Source organism: Lissotriton vulgaris, chromosome 6, assembly GCF_964263255.1.
Source record: "Lissotriton vulgaris chromosome 6, aLisVul1.2, whole genome shotgun sequence".
Lineage (NCBI taxonomy): Eukaryota > Metazoa > Chordata > Amphibia > Caudata > Salamandridae > Lissotriton > Lissotriton vulgaris.
In genome coordinates this window covers 1,632,523,715-1,632,539,755 of record NC_141694.1, presented here as the reverse complement: position 1 = coordinate 1,632,539,755, position 16,041 = coordinate 1,632,523,715, and the positions used below count along the sequence as shown (strand labels likewise).

General features: G+C 47.0%; 1 protein-coding gene across 1 annotated transcript in view; it reads right to left on the bottom strand.

Moving 5' to 3' along the window:
- THADA (THADA armadillo repeat containing) overlaps positions 1-16,041 on the bottom strand; it is a 1,588,234-nt gene that overhangs the window by 143,946 nt on the left and 1,428,247 nt on the right. The window contains exon 36 of the mRNA XM_086927803.1: positions 4,223-4,376. Coding sequence (XP_086783929.1) covers positions 4,223-4,376 — 154 coding nt within the window. The remainder of the gene's footprint in view (positions 1-4,222; positions 4,377-16,041) is intronic.

The window sequence follows — 16,041 nt, the reverse complement described above, 5'->3', positions numbered from 1 at the left end:
TAGCCCTCCTGTACCTACTTTAGACACAACTCTGATACATGTAAGCATAGCGACCACCACTGAACTGGAGCCACTTACGCCCGAACAGCAGGACTGGGGGCACAGTCAGCTGTATCACTAAATGTTTCAATGTGCAGTAATGAATGGCCCAATAGGATCAGTGGCCTACCCACCTAGCCTAACATTGGTGAGATGGGCATGTCTCCTGGGGCAGAAAAATCCCCAATAAGCAGGAAAGAGAGAAAAGGAAGGGCTGCTGTATATCACTAGTCATTTAAAACTCTCTCAGGACTCGAGCTCAGGGCGACGTTACGAACATAGGATTCCATGTTAACACGACAGCTTGAACACCAAAAGATCCAATACACTCCAAATGACATTCATGCAATGCAGCATTACACCTCTAAAATTACCAGATCAGAATCCTGGAGAGTTTAGAGTACAGGCCCTGCCCATAGGAGACTATAGGGCAGGGCTGACTGGGTCAGGTTGCTTTTTTCCAGAGCAGAGCAGTTGGAGTCAGCACAAAAATAAAGTTTGTGTGCGTTTTTGCCTGGCAGTACTTCATGAGCAGCTTCTGGATTTCACTCCTGCACAGTTCATCACCGAGCTCTGCATCCCCTTACCCAGTTTCCGCATACATCAGTTTTTAATTAGTTCCCAGATCAGTGGCGATGTGCTTTTTTCTTGGTTTTTTCCTGTTTACTTCCGCCATTACACATATTCAAATCTACTGGGCTTCTTGGGTTCCATGCCTGGAACCTGGTGGGTTGTGTAGCTTATTAGAGCAGACCATCACCAGGAGGCTTCTACACAAAGTTCAATTTTTAAATACCTAGGTTCCGCCTACCCTAAAACGGTTTTTGTAAAGTTACGTCGGTGCCTGTAACTGCCACCTACTTACCAGGCGAGGCAGAGCGCAGTGATGACAACAAAGACAGGATCCTGTGTTTGTCTCTCTACCCCTGACCCTGCTTCCCCCGAAGTCCAACCCTGGAGGGTTCCCACTTCACTCTCAGGGTGTTTTTTGGAAGACCAGCATTAACAATAGGTCCACGCTAAACTGGACACACTATCACATATCCCCATACACAACCTTCACACCCCTCATCACCCACCACATTAGTCTGAAAGTCACGATACCCATCTCAGATGTCTTGCTGCTTCGTGGTCTGCCAGTCTGAATGCTCCAATCATTGCGTCAATGAAGGACACAGTTTATGGGTGTCCTCCATTTTGTCCCTGCATACTTCTAGCTCATTATCCAGTGTCCTCTGAATGCATGATTCTGCAACCCATCTCTTTATAACCTCTTTACTTCTCCTCTCATTATGCATGTGTTATGGAACAGTAATATTAAATAAGACCCCAGGCTTTGTTAGCCAAAGGTCGAGTCTCAAGGGATCTTTTCCCAGATGACAGTAAACGTGTTTCCATTTATCAGTTTCAACAGAAACAGCCACTGCTGGTCCTCCGATACACAGGGCACCATGTTTTTCCTCTTTCATTGGAACCAGAGGAATTTCCTTAAATTTCACCTTCAAAAGAACAAGGGACTCTAGTAAGGCGTCAGATACTCTAGTAAAACAGTGCCACGCTTTGCAGTGCCACAGTCTCAAAAAACAGTTCATTGTGTGCCAGGGCCTGTTCATTGTGTGCCAGTCCCACGTAGGTGCTTCACACTGTTTCAATAAGGCTGTTAGACCTCCAAGCTCTAGGAACATTCCTGAACTCAACTCATATGGCACCTGTGGGTCTCCTGTATCACAGGGTCCTTCATGCTACAGGTTCGCTGATGCACACTGGGAGACAGCCCCCAGGACACTGCTTGACCACTTCTAGCCTTAGCGTGAACACTTCTTAGGCCTCATGACATATGTCCAAGCCATAATCGGCACGCTTGTGCTCACAATGTGCCATCTCCAGCACTCTTTTAGGAATGTCTGCAGTCCTGGGGCATGATCACCAGTTTCAGATGGGTTGCTAGACCTCTGACAATGCATTAGCTCCCATAATGGGCAGGGCCGGACTGGGAACCCAAAGCAGTCCTGTCACTTTTTTTGGGTCAGGCACCCTTCACAACACCCCACATCCTGTGGGCTGCGGGGGAGGTGGGGGTGCTGCTTTTGTTCCTGGTGGGTTGATATTGTAGAGCCGCTACAAAACCGGCCCCACCCTTCCAGCCTCCCAGGGAAACGCCCGATGCCCGCTACGGCCTGTCGGCACTGATAATGGGTAACAGCTTTCACCTCGAGAAGGTCTGTGGGTCAGAAGATGAGCTCTGCTGTTTTGGTTTTCTGCAACCTCTCATTTTTCATGTGACATTTACGTACACCATCACTTGCCCTCTCTGATGACGCTGAAACATGACCACCTCTGCAGTAGGAGCAGGTAGGGAGGATATAGATGTGAAAGCCCAGAAAAAAGCTATAAGTGCGCATGTCTTACTATGAGCCTGCTGACTCTGCGCCCAGATGTATTACTAAGTAAACATATAGCTTGACAGAAACTGTTATTGTGTGCCACCTGACTGCAATGATATAGATTTTCTTATAATCTAAAACTTGCATCCAAAATAGGACCAATACACACATGACCGTGGAATTTAGTGAACTGATGAAGAGGCAAAGGAAAGACCAGAAAAAATAAAAAGATGATCAGCAGTATGGAAGAAAATTGCATTAGATTGTCAAAGTAAGGGGACTGAAGACATTTCAAGTAAGAAAAACTGTCCATTATTTATGTTCTTTTTAACAAGGTAAGCTATTTTTATTGCTGTCTCAGAGGTGCCTGACCCACCAATGATTATACAGAGTCAAAAATGAGTCAGCGCTCTACATACAACAGTAAGGGCCTTGTTGTTACCTACAAGCATGAACGCATGTACAGTAGGTAAGTGTGAGTTCTTCTGTGATTTCCAGTGCCTAAATCACTCAGTGGAACAGGCAATCAGTCTCATCTTCTTTAATATCCTGAAATGCTAATTTTCTAAACCTGAATATCCTGAGTCTTTAATTTTTTTGCTTCTCTTTTATCCAACATCTCTTTACAGTATGGAGGCTTCTAAATGAAAGAACACGTTCTTAGTAGGAGCTGGAAAGACTTGATCCATGAGGACATGATCTGAAAGAGACTGGGGGTGTGAGTGGACAATGAACGCCCAATTTGGCATAACTGGGTATTTTTATCGTCGTGAGGCATCCTCCAGTGACTTGGCCTATCGTGTCCAGTGGTGCGAGTGCATGGCTCAAAGCATCACAAGATCCCCAGCATGTGCTCTGATTCCTTAAGCTAAAATTAGGATTCCAGTGTGTTTGTGTTTCCTATGCATTACTATAAGTGAACTGGTCCAAAAGAAAAGAATAAAAGACACCTGTACTAATAGCTGGTGTTTGTCTCTCTCTGCTCAAAGACTTGTGTTGTCCACACTGCCAGCACATATGAAGTCTGCAAGATCCTCTGAACCATCTTTTAATCCTGTTTAAGAGCATAGCGTACTGCTGTAGGGTCTAAAAGATAGGAAGATAGGTGGCCATCTTCTTATAAGTGGGTTTCTGATCACCTGAACAAATCCATGGCACGATGAATATGTTTGTATCCTCAACCAAGTAAAAGCGGGGGACATCCTTTTCAACGCAAATTTTACGACGGATGCCTTTACATCGCAAGTTTTACAACGCATGCTGTTACAACGCATTGCGGTGGGGGGCGCTCCAGGATAGGGAATAGATTTGATTTACTATCCAACACCTTCCCCACTATCCACGGGGACTGGAGTTGGAATAGTAAATTAAACTATTCACTATCCAGCGCCCCTCAACACTATGCGTTGTAACAGCATGCGTTGTAAAACTTGCGATGTAAAGGCATGCGTAGTAAAAGCATGCGTTGTAATGTCATACAACCAGTAAAAGCAAGCTGAGGCACATGCTCATCAGCAAGAAAACCCATTGTGGTGGTCCAAGCAATTTGACAGTGTGTAATCCTAGCACACGTCTTTGTCTTGAACAATATCACCAGTGCCGGAACACTGTAGATAAATACCACTGTAGACGTCCACTGATTGACGTCTCCTATGCTGAATAAGAATACGCATATTCAGCAACTACTAATGAAGCTTTGATGTCTCACATCAACTAAAGGGATGGTTTCCTCAATGTACATCTGTTTTCTGAGGTAACACATACAAAATGTTAACTTTGGCATTACCAAGTGTACTTACCAAGAGTAAGATTCTTATTAGTTAGAAGAACTGGTGCAATTTCATTGAGGACTTCTGCAATAGCCATTCTTATTTCACTCTGTTGCTCATCTTCACAGCAATTAGATACCAACCGAACCCACTGCTTTAACTCTGACTCCATCAGTTTTGATGACTAAAACCATATTTACAAAAATAAATAAATCATGAGAGCGTATCTGAATAGGATGTAAAGGCAAAATGAACTTACATTTACTAGTACAAAGATAACATTGTCTTCCATTAGCTGAATAGCCACATACAATCATATACAATTTAATCTGAAGTGGTTCCTGGAGGGATCTAGCAGCTGCTGCATCATTGTTTTGACAAAACAAATGTCCCTTCATGCTTGTATGACACAAAATCATCTTGCACACTGCACAATTCAGAGCTCAAGTTTACAGTCACCTCTTCCTGATCAATAAGATAGTAATGAAAGTAAGATACAGGCAGCAATTCTTTGGGTATTTTTATGGGAGGATAAGTCCTATATTAAAACTATTTTACACAGAGGACAAGAAATCTGGAGTTGGGAGAAAAGAGGGTAGAGGGATCTGTTTAAGTTATCCGAAAACGAGTTTTTTAAAAGTTCTTAAGATCGGAAAGAAACATGGTCCACATTTAGTATGTTTTGTACAGCAGGGCTTGCAATCAAACAATAAAAAACGAGGATGAAGATGTGAATGGTCCTAACTTAAAATCAATCCGTAATGTGTTGCCAACTGTCTCAATGCAACATCATAAACTAGCAAACTCCAGTCTACAAGAATACATGCAGTTTAACGATGACACTGTTTCCTCAAGTCTCCTTACAGGATCCCAACTTCTTGAAATATTCCGGAGACTTATGGGCATCTCAGAATTGTATGTGCATCTCTAGGTGCCAGAGAGATCCAGTTCTGCACCGGTGTGGCCAACACCCACCCAATAAAGGTCAACCAGATTATAACATACACAACTTGAGCAAACAAGAAATACGCTTTTCTGACAGTGACTATGTATAGATATATTGATAAATAGAAGGTTGTAGCAAAACTGCACTAGTGTGCGTATTGATAGTCCTGCTATTGTGGCACATAGAGACCAATTTAGGTTTCAGACATAGGGTGGTTTGCTCACTCATCTTGAGTTTTACGCATTCTGTCTCTTAGGGCCTCAGAGTAGGAGCATCTTACAAAATACTTTGATGTGGCTTTCTCAAGAATTTCCCATATTATTACATGCTTACTATGATCCCTAAGTCACAAAGTTTCAAATATGTACCTCTCCAGCAAATATACGAGTAAGTTACGCTTATGACAGTTAAATTAGTGCCCTTTTGGTAAGGTTTATGCGAGTGATCTTAGTAAATTTCTTAAAGATATAAAGCGAGATTCAGGACATGGAAAGACCAGCTACCAGTTCCAGTTTGAAATCATCATTCCTCATAATGAAGTAACTATTTTACTTCTGATCTGGGGTCTACAACTGATTAATGGAACCATTCCACTTAATTTGTGAACCTAGAAGAGTTTTTCAGCTCTTGAGGCAGTACTGCAACTCCATGCGGCATTGATATGAACGGTAGCGTGTAATTTCAAACTGCAATCTGGTTTCCAGTGACTGTAACCTCTCACAAATCAGGTGATTTAGCAAAACTGCCTCTAGAAATTAAATGACCTGGAGCAGGCAGCACTGCCTTGAGGGAGGCATAACAATGTATAAAAACAAATGCAACAATTTCCTTCTGGAAGGAAGTGCAGCATTTCACAGATAAAAAACAAGAAATATGCAGATTTACCAAAAGCCTTTGTCTACGAAAAACTGTAAAGACGACTTTGCTGAAGGAAAACAACAGAAGCCAAATAAGTTCCTCCAATACAGAACTTAAAACGATAAGACTTTTCCGGCACGAAAAAAAACTGTTATCCCAGGATAGCGTTTTGGGGATCCAGGGCTATTCTGCACTCCAATCTTTCAAGGCAGAGCTACTGATGTTTTGTGTCCTAAGTAGTAACATCTCGCTGGCCTCGGGTACGGTTCCAGCAAGTTGGAAGCGGGCTGTGGTTTCTCCTATTTTAAAGAAACCCTCTTTGGACCCGGAAAAGCCGGAAAGCTATCGGCCTATTTCCCTGCTCCCCTGGCCGACCAAAGTCGTGGAGGCCCATGTGAACAAGGTTCTTTCCGACCACCTTACTCGAGCTAACATCCTTGACCCCACCCAGAACGGGTTCCGTGCTGGACATAGCACGGAGACCGCCCTTCTCACCATGGCTGAACATCTTCGCACAGTGATGGATGCAGGACAGACGGCGGCGCTTGTTTTATTAGATCTAAGCGCCGCCTTTGATACTGTCTCTCATCCTATCCTGTTGCATCGCCTGGAGGAGATAGGAGTGGGGGGATCCGCCCTCCAGTGGTTCCGGTCCTTCCTTGATGGTCGCTTCTTCAGCGCTGCGGTGCCACCGTTCCAGTCCAAGTTCCATCCTCTGAAACAGGGAGTGCCGCAGGGATCCTCGCTGAGCCCCACGTTGTTTAATCTATACGTGAGACCGCTGGCTGAGGTTGTCAGGCAGTGGGGTATGACCATGGTGTCATATGCCGATGACACCCAGCTAGCGGTTACGATCAGCGGGGATGCGGACCAGGATGCCCCCAGGTTTCAGAGTGGACTTAGGGCGGTGGCAAGCTGGATGAAGGCCAACTGTCTCCAGCTCAACGCGAAGAAAACCGAGATCATGATCGTCGGTAGAAGGGCGGATCTCTGGGGGGATAGGTGGTGGCCTTCGGAGCTTGGGTCGGCCCCTCTTCCGGTGACGGAATTGAAAAACTTGGGAGTGTGGATGGATCCCACTCTCAGTTTTGTGGGGCACACGAAGAAAACGGCTGCCTGCTGCTTTGGAATCCTCCGGGCTCTGCGTCCAGTCCTGAAGTTCTTCGACCCCCGCACCCGGCAGCTGGTAATACAGGCGACTGTTATATCGCGCCTGGATTATGCCAGCTCTCTCCTGGTGGGCGCTAACCTGGCCGAAGTCACCCGCCTTCAGCGCGTGCAGAACGCCGCTGCCAGAGCAATTGTTGGTCTTCCCAGATCCTGCCCTGTTTCCAGTACTTTGAAAGCGTTGCACTGGTTGCCAGTCAGGGCCAGAATTCAATTCAAGGTACTGTGTTTAGCCTTCAAGATTCTAAATGGTACGGCTCCTCAAATACTTATGGACCTTCTGTCCTGGTATGTCCCCACTCGGCATCTGAGATCTCTGGGCCAAGCTCTCACTATCACTCCCAGATACAAGCTGTGCCGTGTTGGTGGTCGTTCCTTCCGGGTCAAAGCAGCCGAACTGTGGAACTCCCTTCCGGTGGAGATTCGGTTGTTGGAGGATCTTTTTTCTTTTCGTAAGGCTATTAAAACTTTCTTATTTTAACCTGGTTCCTTCTTTTTAGCTGTTGTGTTTCTTGTGGCTGTTGCGTGTTACCTTGCCATGCGCCAGGACGCCCCTTAGCTGGGGCAGCTGTGCGCAGTACAAATCCACGTAACATAACATAACATAGCACTCATCAATACAACTCTGTATCATATGCGAGCTAGTCTGCACTTTTTCTGAGAGGATAAAGACTTTAATTGTGTCATGAACCCAAAAAAAAGGGCAACAGGCGGGTCTGACTCCGTTCCCTTCATCATGATCTTTTGAAAACCTATAATGAAAGGAACAGAACCCGGTTCGGACCTTGCCTCCAAAGCCCATACAACTCCAGAGCATGTTAACCTTGTTGGGTAGGAACGTGACACCTTTCCTGGTCGAATGCCACTGTAATTTCCAGATTAGAATGCTCCAATTTCTACTTCCACCATCTCTTAACAGCCAAAATATAGACTATCCAGAACTTTAAACCAACCCAGCTTAGGCTTGAAATACCAAGAGGTACTCCTAGATGAGGGACCCAAAGTTAAAGTCCCTTTACCAGTGCCACAAAGCCGTATGTGGAGAAGGCATATTTATCTCCAATCTAGCATCACAAGAGTGATATGTTTTCTGACATTTATTCAGAATACAGCCTCAGAATAGAGATCTCTAAACACCCTCTGGTACAGCAAATTTAGTCAACTCTCCAACATGTGACAGAGAACCTGGTGAACTGTAAACTTTAAACCACCTGAACATTACATGAGGATGGTGCATTCTGGGCAACAATCAGTCCTGAGAGACTGACAGAACTACTTGTTTTTAGTATGTTCCAAATCTCCTATTACTATGAATAGTCACACTCAAGAAAATGCAATAAGAATATACTTGTATGACTTGTACTAAAATCAAAATACCTTTCTAGTGCATATGATGTGTATAGTTGTTATTGCAAAAATACTCAGAATAGTGACATTAATAAAAGCTAATAAACATAATGCTAGAACAAAATTCAACATTCTAACAGTATTTTAGTTTCCCTGCACTTATTTTCCAATCTCTCTCCCTTTTGCCCTAAGCTAACCTTAGCACCAAAAAGGATCCTTTTTGAGTTTCTTATGTTTCACCTGCATACCTTAGTTGAACACCAGAGTTACTGTTGTACAATAAGACAGCTGCTGTCTCTATCTATGGTGTCCCCAGACAAGCTGATAATGCTCATTTGGCCGCCTAAAGCTTTTGCCTTTGGAAAGGAAAAGGTGTTTACAACTTTCGCCAGTACGGCCTCTCAGTTCTCTGCTCCTTGGAAGCACTGATTCCTCTATGCCTAAGATTTGTCTCCATTTAAACCGAGCTATCAGATCAAACAAATGTTAAGAAATGCGTTACTTACCTGTAACAGCAGTTATCCAGTATTGGTGTCTTTCATAGATTCACATGCCTGAAGGATTATATAAGATTAACGTCTGCATTAATGGTAATTTTGCTTCTTTTAGGTACTCCCCATTTTATTCCATTTCATACGTTCATTTTTCACTTACAAATGTATGTATGTATGTATGTATACTTGTAAAGCGCACTGTTACCCCATCACTCGGGGCATCCTGGCGCTGTATACCTCTGGGGAACCCGTCCTGGCTTTCCCTGTGAGAGGGCACCCCCAAGGTGAAGCCAGGCATCCCCGGCGCTGCTAGGGCCGTTGTGGAGATTAAGCAAGCTATTGCCCAGAGTTGCAGAGATGGTTAGCGTAGGCACCTAGGCGCGAATTATCGAGTCCGCGGACATTGACCCAAGACCCTGCCGCGTCGGGAATTGAACCCTGGTCCCGGGCCGACCTCTGCTTCAGGGTCTGCCGCTTCTAACCAGTGAGCCACACTTCGCCACAAATGCAAAGCATTTAGTAGTGTTTCATTGCAGGTTGATAATCCAGCTTGCATGAATATATTGTTTATCCAGTATTAGGGGTGTCTTTCATAGATTCACATGCCTGAATCATTCCCCGTCGTCGAGACGGGAGCCTCCGGTACATAAAAAAGTAATGTCCTATAGACATACATAGAGAAAATAGGCCTAAGGGTCTCCCCTTAGTAGCCTTTCCTTGTCCTTATGCAAAAAGGACCAAACTCTCAGAGTCAGCCAATCAGCTCCGACCTCCCTCTAGAACCTTCCTGGGAGGAGCCTCAGTCCCTCAGATTTTCGTACGCACCCAGCTAGGTAGACGTAATATTGTTAGAGAGGGATGTGAGTCCTTCCAGGGGAGGCGGGAGGGTTGCATGTGAATCTATGAAAAACACCAATACTGGATAACTGCTGTTACAGGTAAGTAACGCATTTCTTATCCAGTATTAGGGGTGTCTTTCATAGATTCACATGCCTGAATCAGAGTAGTTAGCAATAAGATATGCACATTTGTGATGCAAAGTTGCTCTGCAGTCATGTTAGACAATATACATATTATCACATAACATGGGAATAATAGCATAAGCAGAATATCACAAGAACAAAGAATGTGCATACCTGGGTGGCGGGATGTAGGAAGGCTCACCTCACTGAAAGAGATGGCGAAGCACCGCCTGGCCCACTGCTGCATCCTTCTGGAGTTCGAGATCCAGGCAGTAGTGTCTGGAGAAAGTGTGCGGTGACTTCCAGGTCGCCGCTCTGCATATGTCCAAGATCGGCACTCCAGCGAACAGTGCTGCCGACGTCGACATTGCCCGGTGGAATGTGCAGTAACCTGATCGCTCAGCGGCCGTCCGGCCTTGTCATGGCAGAATGCAATCGCTGAGGAGATCCACCTCGAGATGCTTTGTTTCGTGAGAGGCAGACCCATTCTCGGTCTGCTGTATGCCACAAACAGTTGTGAAGATTGTCTGAAAGTCTTAGTTTTATCTAGGTAGAACTTCAGACATCTCTTGAGATCTAAAGAATGTAGCGCTCTTTCTGCTGCGGTGGAAGGGTTCGCAAAGAAAGACCGAAGGACTATCGGTTCATTGAGATGAAAGTCCGATGGCACTTTTGGTATGAATTTAGGGTTCGGTCTCAGCACCACCCTGTCCTGTCTGAACTGCATAAATGGTTCCTGAATGGATAGAGCTTGTAGCTCGCTCACTCTCCTTGCAGATGTTAAAGCGAGCAAGAGCGCCGTTTTCCATGAAATGTACTTGATGGATGCTCGATGAATGGGCTCAAAAGGATGCCTCATGAGTTGATTTAGGACTAGATTTAGTTGCCATGTCGGAGGAACCTTCCGAGGCCTCGGGAAGGATCTATAAAGTCCCTTTAGGAATTGTTTGACTAGTCTACTGGACCACAGAGAAGGTCCTGTGAAAGTTCTGGTGAACCGTGAGATAGCTGCCAGGTGAACCTTTATGGATGCATGTGCCAGTCCTGACTGTGCCATATGTAGGAGGTATGGCAATATCTGCTCAGGTGTGACTTGCAGTGGTTGCAGGCCCTGTGCCGAACACCAAATGCAGAATCTTTTCCATTTGAGAGAGTAGGTTTTGTTGGTACTGTCTGCTCTCGCTTTTGCCAATACCTCTCTGCATTCCTGCGGGATATTCAGGCTACAGAACTCTCTGTGCTCAGGAGCCAGGCCGATAACTTGAGCGATTGCAGGTTCGTGTGTTGGACCTGCCCGTTGGACATCGTCAGGAGGTTCGGGTGTTGTCGTAGACGAATCGGTGTCCTGATGGAGAGTCGAAGCAGATCCGAGAACCAGTGTTGTCTCGGCCAGAACAGGGGCAATCAGGATCAGGGTACAGGGCTCCGCCTTCATCTTCCTGAGGAGCCTCGGGATCATCGGAAATGGAGGAAAAGCGTACGCAAACACGCTGAACCAACCGATGGAAAAAGCATTTCCCAGTGATCCTTGTTGGGGATGCCAGCTTGCGTAGTTTGGGCATTTGGCGTTCCCCTTGGTGGCAAACAGGTCGATTCCTGGGGCTCCCCATTGAGAGAAGATGTGAGCCAGTGCGTTGTCGCTTAGTTCCCACTCGTGGGAGAGGGATCTTTGCCTGCTCAGGGCGTCCGCGATGGTATTGTCTCTGCCTGGTACATAGTCCGCTTTGAGCGTGATTCCGTGTAGGACAAGCCAGTTCCAGATCTTTTGCGATTCGCGTGATAGAGTGAGCGAACGCGTTCCTCCCTGTTTGTTGAGATAGTGCATCGTCGTGGTGTTGTCCGTTTTGACGAGCACCGGGGAGTTCTGGATGCGTGGTAGAAAGGCCTGCAGTGCCAGATACACGGCTCTCAGCTCCAAAAGGTTTATATGGAGCTGTTTTTCCTGAGTGTCCCACTTGCCGCTGATCCGAAGGTCCTGGAGGACAGCGCCCCATCCTTCCAGGGAGGCGTCCGTGGTGATCACCAGAGGTGTTGCTGGAAGGAGAAATGGTAGCCCTACGGTTAGATTTTTGCGATGCCTCCACCAATCTAGACTCCTGGATATTTTTGGGGTTATCCGTACCATGTCCTCGAAAGAGCCAGTACTTTGAGTCCATTGGCTCGCGAGAGCTTCCTCCAACGGGCGCATCCTGAGTCTGCAGTGAGGGATGAGGAGAATACAGGAAGACATCATGCCCAGGAGTGATGTGTAGGTCCTGACTTTTAGGTTTTTCTTTGCCGCCACGACCGTGGCCAGAGATAATATCTTGTCTGGCCTTTCCTTGGGGGGGAAGGCTCTTGCGCACTCCGTGTCCAAGGTCGCCCCGAGGAAGGTAATTTTTGTCGAAGGGATAATGCAGGATTTCTTGAGATTGAGAGTCAATCCTAGCCTCTGAAAAAGATTGGTGCAGGCGCTGGAGGATTCGGCTGCGCCTTTTGCTGAGGGTGTTTTCACCAGCCAGTCGTCTAGGTAGGGGAAGACTTGGTGACCCATTTGACGCAGGAAAGCTGCCACCGGTGCCAGGCACTTCGTGAAAATCCGCGGCGCGGATTTGAGGCCGAACGGCAGGACCTTGAATTGATAATGTTGTCCTGCAACCTCGAACCTTAGGAATTTTCTGTGACACTTGAGGATGGGGATGTGGTAGTAGGCATCCTGGAGATCCAAGGATGTCATGAAATCTCCTTTTTCTAGAATGCCCAGTATTTCTTGAATCGTCACCATCCTGAACGGTTGGCTCCGTAGGAAAGCGTTGAGTGCTCGGAGATCCAGAATGGGCCGCCATTTGTTCTCCTTCTGGCATACAAGAAAGAAGTGGGAATAAAAGCCTTTCCCTCTTAGGGGCGTTGGAACTCGCTCGATTGCTCCCTTTTTCAGCATTACAGAAATTTCCTGGAGAAGCAGGCGTAGGTGTTTGTGTGTCCGTCTGCGTGGAGGTGTTTTGGGAGGAATGGTGGTGAATTCCAGGGAATTTGATATTTTATTTGATATTTATGTGCATTTGTAAAGCGCGAACGTTCACTCCCAGGGGAGCATCATGGCGCTGAGCAAGCTGCGGAGGATAACTGAGGGGGTGGAGTGTGATGAAGGAGTGAAACTAAATGGCAGCCAGGACGGCCAGAATGGCCGAATCTTACAATTTGGAGAACCCACCGGTCCGTGGTGATGTGTTGCCAATTGGTGAGGAAATGGGTCAGTTTTCCTCCAATTTGTAATGAGGGATAGGGTGGTTGGACTGGCTGGAGTAAAGGGTCACTGGCGGCCGCCAGTGCCCCTCTTTTGATTCTTGCCTCTGAAGTTTGATCTTCCGTAAGAAGATTGACGACCTTGTTGTTGTTTATGTTGGTATTGATTTTTGTTATTGTAGGAATACGAGGACCTGTTCTGATAGGAACCTCGATAAGAGGACTGACCTCTGGATCTGTTGCCACGAAAGGACTGGTTCCGTGTTTGCAAAGTACCCAGTGCTCTGGCAGTATCGGTGTCCTTCTTTATGTTTTGCAGTGCCTCATCGATCTTGTCCCCAAAAAGGTGCTGGCCGTCGAAGGGCATGTCCAGTACTTTTGATTGTACCTCCTGTCGGAACGACGTCGCTTTAAGCCATCCTTGACGGCGCAGGACTGCTGCTCCAGCAAGTTGACGAAAGCCGGTCATGGCAGCATCAATAGCACAGTCAATTATTTCCGCTGCTGAGGTTTGACCCTCCACAAGCAGAGCCTTGACTTCACCTTGGACAGTGTCAGGCAGTTCCGCCAAATATGGGGCAATGTCCTCCCAGAGTTGGCGATTGTAACGCCCCAACAGGGCAATGGAGTTGGCCACCTTGATGATCATGGCCGATGTTGTCGTGAATCGTTTTCCGATTGTGTCCAACTTCCTGCCCTCTTTGTTCGGAAGAGCCGACAGAGGGGAGGAAGGGTTGCGGGAGTTCTTCTGGGCCGCCTGTGTAACCACCGAATCAGGTTTAGGGTGTCCATTGAGGCAAGCTGCCGCTGTAAGCGGGGCTTTGTATTTTTTGTCCAGGCGTGGAACCACCGCAGGTACAGAAGCGGGTGTCAGCATGAGTTTCTTGCCTTGCTCCCATAGGAATTCTATTATCGGAATAGATTTCGTTGACTTCTGCGTCTGCTCCTTGAAATCGTGTAGGAAGCATTCAGTTTCCGTCGATTCCATAACCATATGGAATCGTTTAGCCGCCCTTTCCACAATTTTACGGAAGCCGCCAATGTCCACAGGCAGCGAATCTGCTTGGCGTGGTTGAGGTGAAGCTGGGGAAGATGCAACATACTCATCCTCCTCATCATGGGCAGAGTGTATTTCCTGGACCTATCCTTCTAATTCATCGTCGTCTTCATCTTCGTCTGACGATACTATCACCTGAGGTTGGATTCTCTCACGGTGGGTTTGAGGAGGAGGTCGAGACTGTTTTGGGAGTGACGCTGACGCCGGGTTATGTACTGCAGGCGTCTGATTTTCACTTTCCGTCGTTGACGCTTCCGGGAAGCGTTGCTTGTAATCTTGTATAAGGTGTTTCAAGTCATTGACAATAGAGACCGGTAGGCACACCATTGGGGTGACCTCCGTGCGGACACTAGTGTGGACGGAGTGTTCTTGGTAAATGAACTCCTCCTGTTCTTCATCAGTGCTTTGGCATTTGACATGAAGGTCCGATATGGAAGTAGCAGGATCCATGTGGTCTTCCTCTTCAGATTCTTCACTTTGGAAGATTTCTGGAGGTGGCTGCATTTCCACTTTGCTCGGAGACGTGGTTTCCGGCGTAATTTGTTGTTTGGCAATCTTGCCAGACGTAGAACTTGATGTGGAAGTTCCCGTCGTCGTCGTTGGTGTCGTCGACGGTGGTTGCGTGAGGGACGACACCTCTACTAGCTTGGATTTTTTCCATGGTTCAGTAAGGGCCATCGTCGTCGACGAGTCCTCCGTCGACTGTGTCTTCGTCGACGGTAAAGCCTTCATCGACGGTATCTCCGTAGACGGCACCTTGGTCGTCGACGATGACCTCGATGTCGATGTTGTCGTCGCCGGTGCATTCGTCGACGGCGAGCCCGTCGTCGACGTCTTCGTCGTCGATGTCTTCGTAGTCGACGTCTTCGCCGTCGATGCCCTCGTCGACGCCTTCGACGTCGGGATAGTCGACGGTGGGCTTTTCATCGACGTCGTCGTCGACAATGGGCTCTTCAATGACGTCGTCGACGGTGTAGTCTTCGTCGTCGACAAGGTCTTCGTCGTCGACGACGATTTCAGCAGTATAACAGAGGAAATAGGTCTACCTGCTGACGACGACGATGGTGTTGTCGTCGTCGACGGCGAAGGTGACGACGCTGTGGTCGTCGACACAGTGGTTGTCACTGAGGTAGTCCTCTGCGCATGTCTGGTAGATGACTGAGCAGGCTTCTTAAAGGTCTGGGAATCCTTGACAGACACTGAAGATGTCGTAGATCTTGCCTCTGAAGACTTCTTTTGTGCCTTCCTAGGAGGAGTGTCTGAGCAGCCAGGGGAAACTACCCTTGGCCTCTTCTGAGAGACTTCTGAGGTTTTAGAGACGCTACCCTCAGAAGATTCCAGGTTGTCTCTATCCTTAAGCCTGTCAAGCCAGATGAGAAGGCGACCTTCCCTGTCCCTTACGGTCTTTTTAGGGAAAGACCTACATATTCTGCAGTCTGCAGGGACGTGGTCCGGATAAAGGCAGTATAAGCACAGGGCATGCTTATCTTCCACATGGAGCCTTTTCTTCCCACATGAAGAGCAGGCCCTGAAAAGGGCTTTCTTCTGGGATTCAGACATTGTTGAAAGCAGTGGAAAGAAAACACTTACTGCAGACAAAGTGGACTGAAGTAATCCCTGACGAGATTGTAGAGTGAAGAAATCACTTCCAAAGTAATTAGATGATTTTGAAGGAATCCTGAGGAGAGCTCAGGCTGGAGACTCCCTAGCACAACGTGCGGTAGAAAATCTGAGGGACTGAGGCTCCTCCCAGGAAGGTTCTAGAGGGAGGTCGGAGCTGATTGGCTGACTCT